At 38.8% G+C, this 15421-nt stretch overlaps 1 protein-coding gene across 1 annotated transcript in view; it reads left to right on the top strand.

Moving 5' to 3' along the window:
- PTPN14 (protein tyrosine phosphatase non-receptor type 14) overlaps nucleotides 1-15421 on the top strand; it is a 110781-nt gene that overhangs the window by 65241 nt on the left and 30119 nt on the right. The window contains exons 4-7 of the mRNA XM_032185136.1: nucleotides 6773-6870; nucleotides 9387-9454; nucleotides 12358-12428; nucleotides 14189-14276. Of these exons, the coding sequence (XP_032041027.1) occupies nucleotides 6773-6870; nucleotides 9387-9454; nucleotides 12358-12428; nucleotides 14189-14276 (325 nt within the window). The remainder of the gene's footprint in view (nucleotides 1-6772; nucleotides 6871-9386; nucleotides 9455-12357; nucleotides 12429-14188; nucleotides 14277-15421) is intronic.

The raw sequence follows: 15421 nt of genomic DNA, 5'->3' as shown, positions 1-15421 counted from the left end.
GCCATAGCTTTTTATATTCCATCACAAATCCCAGATGAATGGCTATTGTCTAGTACTGTGAAAAATCAGACTTTCACTGGGAGATAAGTTGATGAAATTCCAGAGAAGCGAGCTGTTTATCAACACCATCTTAAGTTTTTTAGAAAGGCAAAGACAAGACTTTGTCTTACTGTGTTACTGTCAATGACATCATCAATGTATGTACATATTTTTTTTTAAATGCCTTTAGATTAAGATGTGCTGATTGAATCCTTGCATCTAAATGTGTTTCAGCATGCTCAAGCCCAGAAATCAAAACACCAGCTTTGCCAATATACTGAACGTTTTATCTGAAAAGACTGGTCTTGTCTGCCTCCATTTCTTTCTTTCTTGGCCTATAGAATGTAGTCCAATTGTGTGGTCAAAAAAATTTTTTTGCAGTGTCTTGAGTGATTTGCATGAAATAAGCAATATCCAGTAAACCGTGCTCTTGACTGAGACTTGGGAACAAAGTCCAACTCTACAAAATCTGCCTTAGTTTCCTGCATGAGTTTAGATGAGTTACTTCACCAGCTATGTGGCTTAGTTTCTATTTATAAAACAAGGCTAATAATCATTAATACTATTTAAAGCATGTTTTTCTCAGAAAAGCAACCAGTAAGAGTTAAAGTATTGCTCATCTCAAGTATGTGATAAATAAAAATATTTTTTTATTAATTACTTCCATTGCTTGCACAGTGAATAACTGTCATTTGGCTTATCTAAAATTTGAAAGACCCCATGTTTAAATTAAAAATATTTCTCTTTAAAATGTAGCATATAAGTATTTGTGGAATCCTGTTGCTAAATAGTATTGAAGCCAACATTGTGAAAGATTTTAAGGTATAAGACGAACAAGAGGCGCATCAATATCAAAGCTAATGCTTAAAATAATTTTAGTACATGATAAAAGTCCTCTGTTCAGGAGAAATTGCTTCCCCTGTGGGCAGATTATTGCATAACTGTACATTGCGGAGTCTCTGTTCAGAAGCATAGTACCATTCTGAGATGAACCCAAATGAGCTGAGTTGGGCTGTTGTTGTGATTCAATGAGACTTTTATTGTGTTCCTAATTTTAAAAGATCATATTGTACTCCAATTGCTTTTTTTTTTTTTTTTTTTTTTTTTAAGTTGGGAAAGAGCTGAAGGACTTGAGCTAAACCACATATGGGAAAATCTTTCCTTTGAGTCTTAAAGAGTTCTTATTTTGGACATATGAAACAGTAACGTAGTTCTCTCTTCCTCCAGAAAAGAAGTTAAACTACATAGCTATGCAGTTATCCAACAGATAGGCTTGATGCCAAAATGGCACCTAATGAGTTATAAAAAAAAAAAAAAAAAAAAAAAAAATGTTAGTCAAGCCAGTAATTGCATCATTAGAAACAATTTTAAAGGAATTGTACCTCATGGGTAACTCATGTTTTCTAGTGCTTCTGTGCATTTTCAGGTATACTCAAGGTAAATAGTTTATTGATGCTGAAATTGTAATGAATTTATATGTACTAGCTTGAAGTTTCCAGCAATACACACTGACCAATTAAAAAGTTTTTAAAAAGTGTTAGCTGCTGCTCCAGAGATGTGTATTTTACAAATCCTTCCTGTTCATGTGATACAGAGAATTAAACTAAAATCAGGGAAAACCAACAAAAATCCAGACTGATCAGTACAGCATTAATTCTTACTATCTCTAGACTGTTATCTTCTCTATAAATGTATATATATGTGTGTGTGTGTGTATGAAATAGATGGATTATAAATCCCTTGGTCAATAGACATTTTTTAGCCTTTTTTTGTATGTTTCCTAACAGAGTTGGATATTGCTTGATTATTAAGGCAATCAGGTCTGATAAAATTGAATAATTATTGATGAAGTATTTATACTGTGGTTCTTTGTGGAAGTTCATAGCAGAAAAGTTGTGAAGATGCAGTGTACCAATACAGTTACTCTGCAAAACTAACCCTTACTCTTGCTGTTGTAGTCTAGCCTTTAATACCTGCATGCAGATCTCATTTCCACTATTGACTGGGCCAGGTTCTGCACAGTTTTAAGTGTTTGAAGCATTCATTGTGGAAGAGAATGTAAACCAGTAGAATGAACTCAGTTATTTTCTGCATATTTAGAAGAGCAGCAGAGGTTATACATCAAATAATCAGTGGTGATTGAAGGGTACAACGAATTCAGTGACTCTATACGAACTCCTACTTTTTTTTTTAAGTGACAGCAGAACAAACATGAAACTGGTCTTGGGAGGTCTGTGCAGAATTGTATGGGCAAATGGAGTTATTCTAGATTTACACAGCTGCAGCTGAGTCTGAATCTGGGTCTTGTAATTAAATTTTAAACCAGTACCCTTATTCATGTTTCTAGTACTATTTGTTTTTTTACCCTCTGATGTAGTATATATTGCTAAAATGCAGATGTTGCTTCTGGAGTTCAAATATTTTCTCATAATTGTCCAATTGCAGCTTATTTACTTTAGAAAAAGTATGCTTTTCAGTGCAATAGATGCAAATATACTCTTCATGTTTTCTGTGTTGGCTAAATAGAGTTGTGGGAAATGATATCCTTACAATTATAGCTTTGTTCAGACTTGTTGTCCACTCCTATTCCCCTTGGAATTAACTACAAGCTGGCAAACTGTAGTAGCCTTTATTATATCGAATACACAAAGGCTCTGCTAAAAAATTTTAACCCGAAATGAGCAATGAAGGTGAGAGACTTCAGCTGTCCACCCACTTGGCTGTGGCAGTCTCTCTTCTGTCTTGTGTTCCCCTAGTATGCCAGACTGGCTCTGTGATTAAAGCTTTGTAAGTCTTAATTTTCTTGTCTTTTATTAGTTGGGGGTGCAGTTTGCAAACTTCTCTTTTGTTCAGTTTCCATATACTTTCCCATCTAAACCACCTAATAGGAGGCTTATGAAATGCATGTTTTTATCTGCTGTTCATGAACAGCTTTCCTCAGTGAATCTATAGCCAAATCATTTTTAAAACGTTTGATTTCCTTCAAATTACAGATATACTTTTACAATCCAAACAAAGAGCAGTCTCAGCTAGCATAGTGACATAATAATAATGTTTAACATAATTTTAGGTGCAGGAGCATCAAATCCTTGATAGAATATGGGCCAATTTCTGCTCTCTGTTGACTGGGCAGAGAGCCTGACCACAGTTTTGAAGCACAACTGAGCCATGAATCAGTGGCTCTCAGAGCTATTGTGGCCTTCAAGCAGAGCTTCCTCCAGGGTATTCAGTGACAGCCCAGCTCCTCCTCTTCCTTGACAGTGGAACTAGTGACTCCGGTTTATGTCTTAAGCAGCCACAATCTGTAATAACAAATCCTAAACTTTTATTCTGCTGCAGTGTTAGTAAATGTAGTATTGTACTGTAGTATTATGGAACAGCACTGCTAAGATTTTTAAGCATGACCTGTTCCCAGCACAGGGTTGAACACCTTTAAATGGCATCTTTCTCATAAAGTGGATGCTGCGTGCTGTCTTAAAACAAATTCTTAGAACAACATTGGCAGCCTACGATTGCAGGTACAGCACATCACTGTTCCTTTTCAAAGTCTTCGTCATAGTAGTGGGTACTACAGTAACTGCATTGATGTCCTGTTTTTGATGATGGTTACTTAGATAACCCTTACCATGGCTTATCTACATTTTTGTGGGCACTGTGGTTGAAATCATGGCTTCGCTAAAGCTGGTAAGACTCTTGATTTCTATAGAGCTAGGGTGTCTAGGTTAGATTTTACATTATTTTGGATTTCATATAGTCTCGTGTTTGTTTTAGCAATAGTTCTACCTATATAGAGCTTTAAGGCAGATGCAAGTTTTATTTTTGTTCTGCCCAACTAGAATGTGCAACTCATGCATATATACGTACCACTGCCATAAATAGCATGCTTTCAGATTACAGGTCTGTAACACCAGATTCAGCAAACACTTACTCACCTGCATACTTGACAAAGCATTTTACGTTAAGCTCGTGTGAAAGCGTGAGTATTTTCAGAATTGGGATTTAGTCATTGCAAAGAACTGCAAATAAGTTGACTCCTCTCCAGGACCAAGCAAGTGTGAAGCCTGGGGCTGAAATACAGGGATCAGAGAAGCAATATGTTTTTTGCATTGCCTTTCACCATCAAATTTCAAAATTGACTGAAGTTTTAACCTTCATTAGTCTGTGTGAAAGCCAAATCTAAGCATTTTAAATGAAATTATTTTTTCTCTGAAAATATTCTTAGCCCTTTTTGGGGGAGGTGAGGAGAGGGGAAGAGGAAACCTAAAAATGAGTAACCCAACAATTAACTTTTTAAGTGCACATAAAAACTGTGAACTCAAAGGGGAATTTCTCAGGTATTAAGGATACATCCACAGGCCTCTAATCGAGAGGATTCATCTGCACTGCAACACTTGCAGCCACGTACAGCGCTGCTACCTTGAGAAGACAGGTCTGGTCAGGGCGGTGGTGCTGTCTAGTGGCAAGTTACTGCATCTCATCACTGACAGAAGACTTAACTGAGGAAAAATGTAAAATGCTGTATTAGATTAATATCCCTCAAAGAATGATTTGGGCTATGCTGTTTTTGAAGCACATGGGTGTTTTCTAGTGCCTCTATACAGAGTTAAATAGTAACATTTTGGGAGTATAGTTAAGGCAGTGCAATCCCTGTAACACAGGTGATGTTGTAGTGGTTCTCCCTTCCAGGAAGGAAAAGTTAATTGCTTTGGTTCTGGGAATGTGACTTATGCACATGAAATCACTATGACAAGAACTGTTTATATGCTATTCCCAAAGGCTCAAGGTTAAGGTCAGATGGTGAACTGGTTGCAGCTGAGTCCGGTTAGGCACTTATTGCCCCCAGTCTGACTGCTGTGCCTTTGCAGAGGTTGTAGTCTCTGAGGCTGGCAGGCATGCTTGGCTACGACTTCTTTCTTAACCCAGTTCTTGCAGAGTGATCTGTTTTAGTTCAAGTAGATAGTTAAAAATCCATGCTGTTTTGAGCAGCTGAGTTCCCTGGGTTTGTTCAGCCCAGAGCAGAGCAGGCTGAGGGGAAGCCTCATGGCAGCCTGCAGCTCCCTCAGGAGGGGAGCGGAGGGGCAGGCGCTGAGCTCTGCTCTCTGGGGACAGCGACAGGACCCTAGGGAACGGCATGGAGCTGGGACAGGGGAGGGTCAGGTTGGGGGTTAGGGAAAGGTTCTGCACCCAGAGGGTGGTTGGGCACTGGGACAGGCTCCCCAGGTCCGTGGTCACAGCCCCAAGCCTTCCAGAGCTCAGGAAGCTCACAATGCTGTCAGACACATGGTCTGTTTTTTGGGCAGTCCTATGTGGAGTCAGGAGTTGGGCTGAGTGATCTTAGTGGGTCCCTTCCAACTCAGGATATCCTGTGGTTAGGGAGGATGAGCAGTCATGCTCCCAATGGGAGCAGAAACTTGTCAGGAAGCTGTAACCTTGTAACTTGGTTCAGTGGCACCAGACTGATGTGTCTGGTCACAGGCCAAGAAACATCTTTGGTGGATTTGGGGATTTCTGAACTTGGGTGTCCCAGGCACACCAGTTACTATCAGGAAGTCAGGGTTGGGTGCATGAGGCTGAGCACACAGACTGTGGCTACGCTGGTGCAGTACCTCTGCCTTTGGGCTCTGGCTTGCTGAGCTGTTGTTGCTTGTTGGCTGAGGAGGAAATGTTTCATCTCAGCTAGGATGGGTTACTCATGCCTGCGCCAGAATTTTAAGCTGATGGACACTGGATTACTATATCACTGTAGTTTAACTCTAATTATTGTTGTGGTGATGGCTGATAAAGGTGTCCTTGCATTTGTGGCTGTAATTTTTTCAGCTGCCTGTTTTGCCCCTTGCTGGTTTTACTGTCCATCCAACACAGATATTATGATGAACCATGTGTGAGTGCACGCAGAATAAAATGTTGTGGCCTGTTAACAAAGCTGTCTCCACTGGATTTTAACCTGATATGCCAGAGGGATTGGTACATATCCCTGCTGCTTTGGTCAGCTCTGCTGTGAGTCTGATACAGTTCAGTGGATGGAAGGGATGCACAGATGGGGACAGTAACTTGTTAAGCTTTTGTGGAAAGCTTCTTGTTTGTCCTCACCTACTCTCTTGCCAAATGTAAGCTGAAATGTGTGAGTTCTGTCGTTGTGGTTAAAACTCACATAGTTTACTTTGTGATTAGTTGTGGATCAGCAAGTGTGTCATTAAAGTTGGTTTTGCTTGATTTGTGTCTAAGTCAACCTTATAGATGAGAGATGCCAATTAAACTTCTGTGTGGGCTATAAAGTTATGCCAGGCAGCAAGAGTATATTGCTAAAATTCCGTTTCTCCTATCCAAATGGTGGCACTGGAGGGAAAAAAAAAAAAAAAAAAAAAAAGGTATGGAACACCCTCTTTCTGTATGGATTAAGACATGGTCTTCTATAATCTCTGCAAAATTTATGGAGGGTATAGGTAGTCCCAGCAGATGTCCCTCTGCTGTGTGGTCTAGGGAATACAAACTAGAACACTTTATTTTGCTTTTCATACCTGGAAGAGTTGCCAATGTAGGGATCATTTTGATTTATTTCACTAACACGCATATACCTGGTAGATGACATGGAACTTCTGAAACCAGGCACAGACTGCTGTTTAACTGCCTGACATGTCTGTGGTGAGTTTTTCTTGCTTTCAGCAGCTTCTTGTTCAGTTGTAAACATATATCCATACTGCCTTTCTGATCTGTTCTCTCTTCTGGTTTGTAGATACCAATATTACCTACAAGTGAAAAAGGATATTCTTGATGGCCGACTGCGTTCTTCATTGGAGCAGGGAATTCGACTAGCTGGATTAGCAGTGCAAGGTAAGATGATGATACCTGCCTAGCTATTTTCAAACATGGACTGTGTGTTTTTTTTCGGGGGCTGGGGGTGGGTAGGGGAATTGTTCTAGATATTGACTGGGTGTTCACTAAGGCCATGCATGACTCCTGTTCACAACAGCCAGGTTTTTTGTTTGTTTGGTTGGTTTTTGTACTTAGGTGGGCTGCTGTTGGTGAAACTCACAACATCAGGGAGGGACTTCATCCCTCCCTGATTGACTGCATCACAGTGTTCAACTTTCCCTTTTCTTAAAGCCGTGCTAGAGAGTTCGAACAAAACTCCAGTTCTAGCCCCAGCCACAGAGTACTTTGCAGTAATGAATTTACTTCACATTCTCTGGTTTGAAATGGAGTTACATCAAAGAGCATAGCAGCAGCTTTAATTTTGCCTTTAATTAAAAACTCATTTTGCTGTGTAGTGCTATCTGCATTATGAAAGAACACATGACCATAATTGTTACATGAGTTATAAATTAATAATAAACTACTTCTTACAATATGATTTTTATTCCGAGCCTCCTAATGACATCAATAAAAGGGTGATCATGTAATGTATGTGGGTAAAGGAGGAAGTCCTGTGTTTGCAGAAAATATATTTAAGGCTATCCGTGACTATGAGAGCTCAAAGTAGAATTCCAGCAATCATGCACTGGGCGCTTCTCTTTGGTTATGGGTGGGACAGAGGGAGGACAAGTATGTACATACAATAACAAACATGAAGATCTGATTCTTGAAAATTACAGGTTCTATGATATAAAATGCCCTAGTAATATTGTTAAATTTGAAAATTTGACTCTTAAAATTCAGTGACTGAAATCTGGTTTTCTGTTTTGTTGTAAATACAAGACTTTCTTAGTTTTCATTTAGGACTTTCTGAATCTTAGTTAATCCTCATGCTCATCTCTGACATTGAGGGGAACATAGTATGTACAGGTGAAAACCAAGGCACTAGGTACTGTCTGCACCAGCTCCCCTGACTATTCTCTAGAAAGGTATCAGCAACCACTTTTTTTTTAATATTGTTGAAAATCTTTCTTAGGGCAGTAGTTGTTCTGTTACAGTATCTTATTGCTTGGTTAAAAATTGAAGGAAAAACGTTTTCCATTAAATATTGAAATATAAATATTTATGAGTAATGGAGATGATGTATGCAAAATTCCATATTAAGCCTTGCACTCTGAGTAAATTAAGTTTTTCCAGCATTAAAGTTAATGATAAATAGACACTGGGTATTTTTCACTGGTCCTGTTTCTTGCAGCTTTTTGCTGACTTTGGGAGCTAGTCAGTCTTTATAACATTTTGCAGCAGTCAGTATTATTCTGAATTTTCTATGTGATATATTTCAAAGACCATTGCATCAGGATCCTGCATTTAATCTTGTTTGCTTTATTCATGACCTTGTGTTACTCCCTTTGTCCTTTTCATGTGAGGCAAACGAAGATACTTGAAATACTTACTTTTAAACTTACAGAGTCTGTTTCATGTCCATTTTGATTTCTTTATGTTTATGTTAAAACATAACTCTGAGGTGAAAACAAAATGAAACTGCATTTTTGGCATCCTGCAATACGTGAAGTTCTCTAGAAGCTTTGAAAGAATGTTTAGCTAACATGATTTATGGTGGGGATTTCCAGCTTCTATAATATGAGAATCTTGTAGATGGCGTTTGATCCAGTTCAATTAATATAAAATAGAAACCTCCAGGCAAGATATTCTTTTGATATAAGTTGTTGTGTATTTAACAGATATATACGTATATACACTTTTTTTTTTTGTTTAAAGTAGCTTAGCCTTTAGGAAGCATTTTCAAAATGCTGCAGTTTCAAGGACGTTTAAACAAGAATCCTCAGCCTGACTTAGAAGTGAAGGTGGTCATGCAGATGAAAACGTCTCAAAGATACACAGAAGAGGCAGAAAAATGTAGAAAAGTCTGAAGGGCCAGTCAATTAACCTAACACGTTGCCTGGACTGTTATATTGGCTGCAGAAGGATAAGACTTATTCCCCACGCTCCCTCCCCCAGCCATGTTGGTTATCAGCAATTTTTAGTATAATTGGCTAGTTGATCTTAGCCTTCTAGGCTGTTAAGGTAAGCATCTTCCTTACAATTATGTAGAATTGTAGTAGAGCTAGGTTAATTTTTTTTTTTGTCTGGTCAGGGTCAGGTTTGGGGATTTTAGAGAAGTAAACGTATGTACCATTTTAAAGAAACCAGTATATCCCAGTCTTGCACGTCTGATAGTAAATCGTTGCAAATGGCTATAATATAAAGGAACAAAAGAGAAAAAATACTTGTTGGCTATTATTTGATCTCTAGTAATAACGCTTTTATTTTCAGACCTCTGTGTTAAAAGCTAAAGTACAAACAGAAATCTTTGTGCTGGGTTGTGGCTTCAGAGAAAACTCGCCCACTTGAAGTTAAGCATCTGTGCAAAGACTGAGTGTGGTCTTAACATGTGTGGAAAGTGCTAAAATGAGTAACTGTGTTGTTTTTTCCAGCGGATTTTGGAGACTATAATCAGTTTGAATCTCATGACTTCCTCCGAGAATATGTCTTGTTTCCTATGGTGAGTTCCTTATCCTCTTCTCTTGTGGTCTTTTCTGAGTAATTTCTCCATGCCTCAGAGATGGCTTCATTGATAACAGAATAAAAGCACCGGTGCTAAATTATTAGCAGCGGATGTAAACTTTGCTCCCCAAATCCTGCAATATACTTGGTTGGAGCTGAATGAATATATGCTATTGAAATGTAGCCCTTTTTCAGTTCCTGTTAAGCCTCCACTGGGAATAGCTGTCAACAAAAGAAGTGTACTTATTTGAATCAAAAAAGAATTTGCAGCTATTTAGAAAGGTGTATATTAGTCATACTGCAGTATTAGTAACATGGCATGTTATAAAGGGATATGAAAGCTGCTGATGTAATAAATGTTGTGTCACAGGACTCAAGAGAATGCAAATTTACATCAACTGACTACTGGACTGAAGAGAAGCATGAATCAGTTCTCAAAATATCCTCCAGGGACAGTGCTGTAAATTTGTTTTAAATTTGAATTGGAACTAGCAAATAATTTGAATGCTGAGGGAATTGTTTTAGGTCACTGATGACATTAGAAACTGGTGATAAATGCCAAGCACTTGCAGCCCATGACACTGAGCCCATCTGGGAGGATGGATTGGGGGGCGGGGAGGCAAGACACGACACCACAAGCTGCTCAGATAGAGGCTGGCTTTATCTTTGGACACCAACTCCATCAGCACAAGAAGTGAGTCTAAGCTTCATAAAAGAAAAAGAACTTGGAGTTCTTTCAAAATAGAAACAAAAATTGGAAGTGGGTTGGGGTTCCCCTGCCCGAAATGTCACTGGCTAGAAGTTAGGCATATGGTTTCCTTCTGCAATTAGTGTCAAGGTAGACAGAGAGTGATTAAGCTCACTATACTTCAAAGGCATGAGAAAAATACTTCCAGAACCATTTCATCCCATTTACCTTCACTTTTTGACAGTAGAGAAGCTGCAGCCTTCTCAAAGTTGGTAGTCAATTCCCAAGTTCAAACAGGTAACATTTGCACAGTGTCTTCAAGTGAAAGTGCAATTTCAAGCTAGCAGGCAGTTGAATATAGAAATTCAGCAGAAAGAGGAGAAAATAATGAATATGGAGATCTGAATATGCCTTTGATACCTAGAACGTGGCTTCAGTATTGACCTTTCACTAAGGAGCTTCTGTTAGCTTAACAGAGCAGCTGTTAATTCATCTATTCTTGTTGCAACAAGGATTTCTTGTTAATAATAGGTAATTGTTAATCCTGTGTATGGTTGATGGCTTATGAAGTCATGTGGTAGTCTATGTGGGAAAGGTGATGGATGAAAATATAGACAGGAAGGTGTAGTCAGGTTGTCACTTCATAAATTACTCCTGCGAAGTTCTTTCGATGTGCTGATGGTATTTTTCTTTTCACCAAAAAAAAAGAAAGGAAAAAAAAAAAAGGGTGTGTGTGTGAGAATTTAGGCATCCAGATGAGATTTCAAGCCACATTTGAATGTAGCTCAGCAGTTTACTTTTCAGGCCAACCTCCTAGGACCTCCTTTTCTGAGTCAGCTGCCTTTGTTGTGTTGTGGTCAGCTCCCTTCCGTTTTGGATGTGCTCACACTGTGGTATCTAGCTGTTCATCCACGCTGCTACCACTAAATTTGACAAGATCAGCAAAGTGTCAGCTTCCTACAGTCTTCAGGAGCCTACTCTTAAATCAGTTTTTCTCTAGGCATCTCTTTCCCTTTATTTAACTTCTAGTCTCTGCCCTTCTGGGGAGGAGTGCATAACGTAACAGTAAATATTTCACTGCAACTTCAGTGACAGCTGTGAAGTGCTGCAGATATGAACTAGTCCTGAAGCAAGTGGGAGTATGTGAGCGGATCTCAGGCATAGAAGGAGCCTCCAACAAGAACGTTGCCATAAATTCATTAGCGAAGGGAGCTGGTGAATGAGGAAGGGGCAGCTACATTTGTACTGTTTGATCTTGTGAGGCTACAATGTGTGTCAAATGGCATTTCTTCAGCAGCAAAAAGAACAAAGTTATGTACACAGTACACCCCACAGGTGTGTAGCTGTGCATAGGCATGTACCATGCCATTTTTCATTAGCACGCTACCACTTTCACATTTTTTTGTGGCAGAAGCAAATATCAGAGGGAGGGCCCATTGAGCAAGAAACAGGCAGTATATTTAAGTATGTTACATGCAGCCTTAAGGCTTTTTAAAATAAAAATAAGAACTTTGAGGTTTTGCAAGAAAATTTTTCAGCTTCCTTTTTGTTGCCTTGAATTTATGAGCAGACTTCATTTATTAACTTGCTCCCAATTATTTCAGACATGTTTCTATCACACAAGCGATTACATTTGTGGAGGATAAATTCTACTCAGAAATGTGTTGCAAGTGTAAGGTGAATTTCATTACATGCTTGAAGAGAGAGTTAAGTTTTTGATTCCTATTAACGTGAGGAAGGCAACGCTAGCAGGCTGTAGGACAGAAAATACCCATGGCTTCAATTTGCATGATCTATGGAATATTTTGGTCTGTTTAAAAAGGTATGTAATTGTCTGTAGGCTTCCAAGTGCTTTTAAAGGCTTGTTTGGTCCTTATTCAGGAAAAGATCCCTTATCCATGCTCTGTACTCTGTTTCGTATTGTGGAATAAAAGCCACCTGAACCCTGTTTTAGCAGTATCTTTGTAGAAAAAATAAATTAAAAAAAAAAAAAAGTCAGACTCATGTTTTTCTTGCATGTTTTCAGCACCCTGTGCTTGGATATGTGCCCTGAATTTTCAATGTATTTGGTGCTAGGCTCTCTCTGTGTAACTACGTGTAAGAACATGAACGGGAAGCAACCCTGAAATGTGTACCATCATAATTCCTGTCTTGTACTTTATTCTCTCTCTCATTGGATGACAAGCTTTTGATGCTACCTCGTTTTCTTACAGGACTGGACCCAAGATGAAGCTGTCTTGGAAGAGTTGACACAAAAGGTTGCACAGGAACACCGAACTCACAGGTGAGCTTGACATGTGAAAATTCAGCTTTTTTTTTTTTCTTTTCATTTGTCATCAACCTCCCCATACTTCCATTCCTCTCCTGTTTCTTGCAGTGATATACCAGCCTATCTCCATGTTACTGTTACGCTACATCTAGCTGGATATATAGTCTGTTACAAAAGATTATCTGCCTCTTGTGCACGCAAAATGGCTAAGGAACTTAATCCCAAATAAATGAGGATTTCTACCACAAGGTTTAATGAATATGTGTAAAACTAGGAGTGCTACAGAGTAGACTTCTTTCTCTTTTAGTCTTCATTTAAATCCTGGTGCTGAAAGACCTCATGGCTTGATTGGGCGTTGTCCAAGGGTCTGTTCAAGGGTTTTCTCTCATTCAAGAGAGAGAAAGTTATACACACTCCCAGTGTAACACAAATAAAAATAACAGGACATGGAGTCCCTTTCTTGTTGGGTTTTAAGTCTAGCTGTGGAAAAGGTAAAATACATTGTCACTAATTAATGACCTGTGCGTTAGTGCTCCAGAACAAATACCTTATTTTTAGTAGATTTCTTTTGTGTCATCTAGGTGTCCTGGTGGTAAAGGAATTCAAACTTCTCAAGTTTGGTTCTTAGAAAAATGTCAGTGCCTATATGGCATTGAAAATTGTCTTTCTTATTATGTTATGAATCTGCACTTAAAACTTGACTATATGAAATGCAATAGGAATAGTATGTGAAAGGTACAGCATTTCCCATTGTATGACAGAAAATGATCCTAAAGGGGCAAACACGAATGTGTGAGTTGAAGGCCATTTTTGTTGTGGGTTTTAATGCAAGCTTGGGCCTTTGCAGCCAAACTGTTAGTTTGTGAGCTGGCCATGCATACGCCTGGTTCTGTTCCTCACTGTCTCTGCCACGGGCTGCTTGACATGTTATTGATCTTGGTTAACTCCCAGACTTGAAAGGGAAGATTTCCATTCCCCGTTGTGCTCTTTAGTGCTATTTCAGCAACACAAAGAACAAATACTTATCCTCATTTCAGAAGGTAGATCAAATTCCAGATTCGTTCTTTCCCTGTTTCTCCTAGATATTTGTTGGTTTCCTATATTTCTGTTTATATGCTGTGGTAAGGAGGAGCAAAGAGGAGAAACATTGAGTGACCTTCTTTTGGAACAACCTGCAATCTATTCTGACCTGCTTTTGAGAACTGAAATCTATCTGAATTCCTGAGCTGTGACAGGAGCATGTGTGGACACGTGTGTAGAAGATTTTTTCAGATGATTTGTTCTCTGTTACGAAAGAGAACCTGCTCAAAATTTGGATTCAGTGCCTGTGTTTTTGAACAGCAAATATGAATATTTGGGTCTTCGCTTTTAGGCCATTTTAAGCACCTTCAGTGAATTGATAAGCTAGTTATGCAAATTAGGAGCCGTGTGGCTCGAATTGGCCATCCAAGGCTAGGCACAACCTGTTGCAGTGGCCTGATGTTTTAATAAAGCTTGGAAAACATTTGCATGCAGAAGAAACTGAGTAAAGGGATCACTTCAGTTTGTTCCTGCTCTAATTTGAACTAATGCTTTGTACCTTACCTTAGCAGCACACAGTAAAATTCCTCCCCTTCCAGATTACGATCCTAGCATTGAAATTGTTGTACGTTTCTAGGCTGCATTTCCAAAGCATCTTGTGAAGTGGTTTGTGAACCTCCCATTTTTTTTCACTAGTATTTTTTGTGTGCATGTAATATTGAAACATTTGCTGCCTTTTGTTATTCCAATTGCAGTGGCATTACAGCGGCAGAGGCTGAGTTAATGTACATCAATGAAGTGGAACGCCTTGATGGATTTGGACAGGAAACTTTCCCTGTGAAGGTATGTCAGCATATATTATAAAGAAACCTCTCAGTTAAATGATGTAGGAGTCTGTGGCAACCTTTGTAACACATGCAAGTTGTTCATCCAAAAGAGGCAGGAGTTGTTTCGCTGTTCCAGAAGATGAAATGATTTCTGGTAGTTGAATGCAAACTGCAGCACGAGGGTATCTCAGGCCTCTGCTGTTACTTTCCTTCCACCAAAATCTTTTTTTGACAAAAAAGGTTGCTATAAGCAAGAGTCTTCCCGCAGATATTATTGCATGTTAGATAAGTATGAGTGGTGGACTGGGTGCTCTGCAAAAATGCAGGAATGCATTTGTACAAATTTGTACGAACTTGTACGAAAGAGTAGCAGGCTGGTATTGCAGACAAATAAAACTGCATTTGAATATAAAGCTGAAAGATGTTGTTGTTCCTGTTATACATATTTCTAATAGCATTTTTTCTCATTATATGGAGATACCTGCATATGTATGCATAAGTATATGAATATTTATATAGACAAAAACACACACATTTTTTTTTTCCCTTGTCCAGGACAAGGAAATGCATGTGTGAGTTCTCTGAATAGCCTAAAGTAAAAACTGTCAGCTGTAGGACCTCTTCTGCCTTGTAGTGTAGGTGGAAATATCCTGATGAAAGCGGCACTGAAAATTAGTGCATAGGCTTGGGCTTGAAAACTGGTGTCCATTGTTTGTTTGCTGCAGGACAAATGTTTGGAAACAGATGCAGATAGTCCATTGCCGCCTTCCAGGGATAAAGTACAAGAAGGCCAGGAGAACAGCTTCAATCTGATCTTTTAAAATCAGGGGCACCTCATGGTTCCTAGAACTTAGGCATGTGTAGTGCATGAACTTCTCTTTAAACCTTTCTTTTAGCAGTTCTTTTTAACCATGCTATTTGTTTTACCACTTTGAAGTGTGAATCCATTGCTGTATATGAAGCTGTGAGAAGTTGTTTTTGTTGATAACGTTCAGAAACCTCTTTGTCAACAGCATTAAACTTTTCTAGCAAAAGTAAAAGGCATTTTTAAGAAAAAAAAAAAAAAAAAAGTTTGCAAAATGGAGCAGGAACACATGCTTTTCAAAAGGGAACATGCAGGAGATGTGGGTAGACACAAACAATAGAATTTCTGAAAAGCAG

The sequence above is a fragment of the Aythya fuligula genome, chromosome 3 (genome assembly GCF_009819795.1).
Source record: "Aythya fuligula isolate bAytFul2 chromosome 3, bAytFul2.pri, whole genome shotgun sequence".
In the NCBI taxonomy this organism is placed as follows: Eukaryota; Metazoa; Chordata; class Aves; order Anseriformes; family Anatidae; genus Aythya; species Aythya fuligula.
Note: the sequence above shows the minus strand (reverse complement) of the source record. Positions and strands in the feature narration are given on the sequence as shown.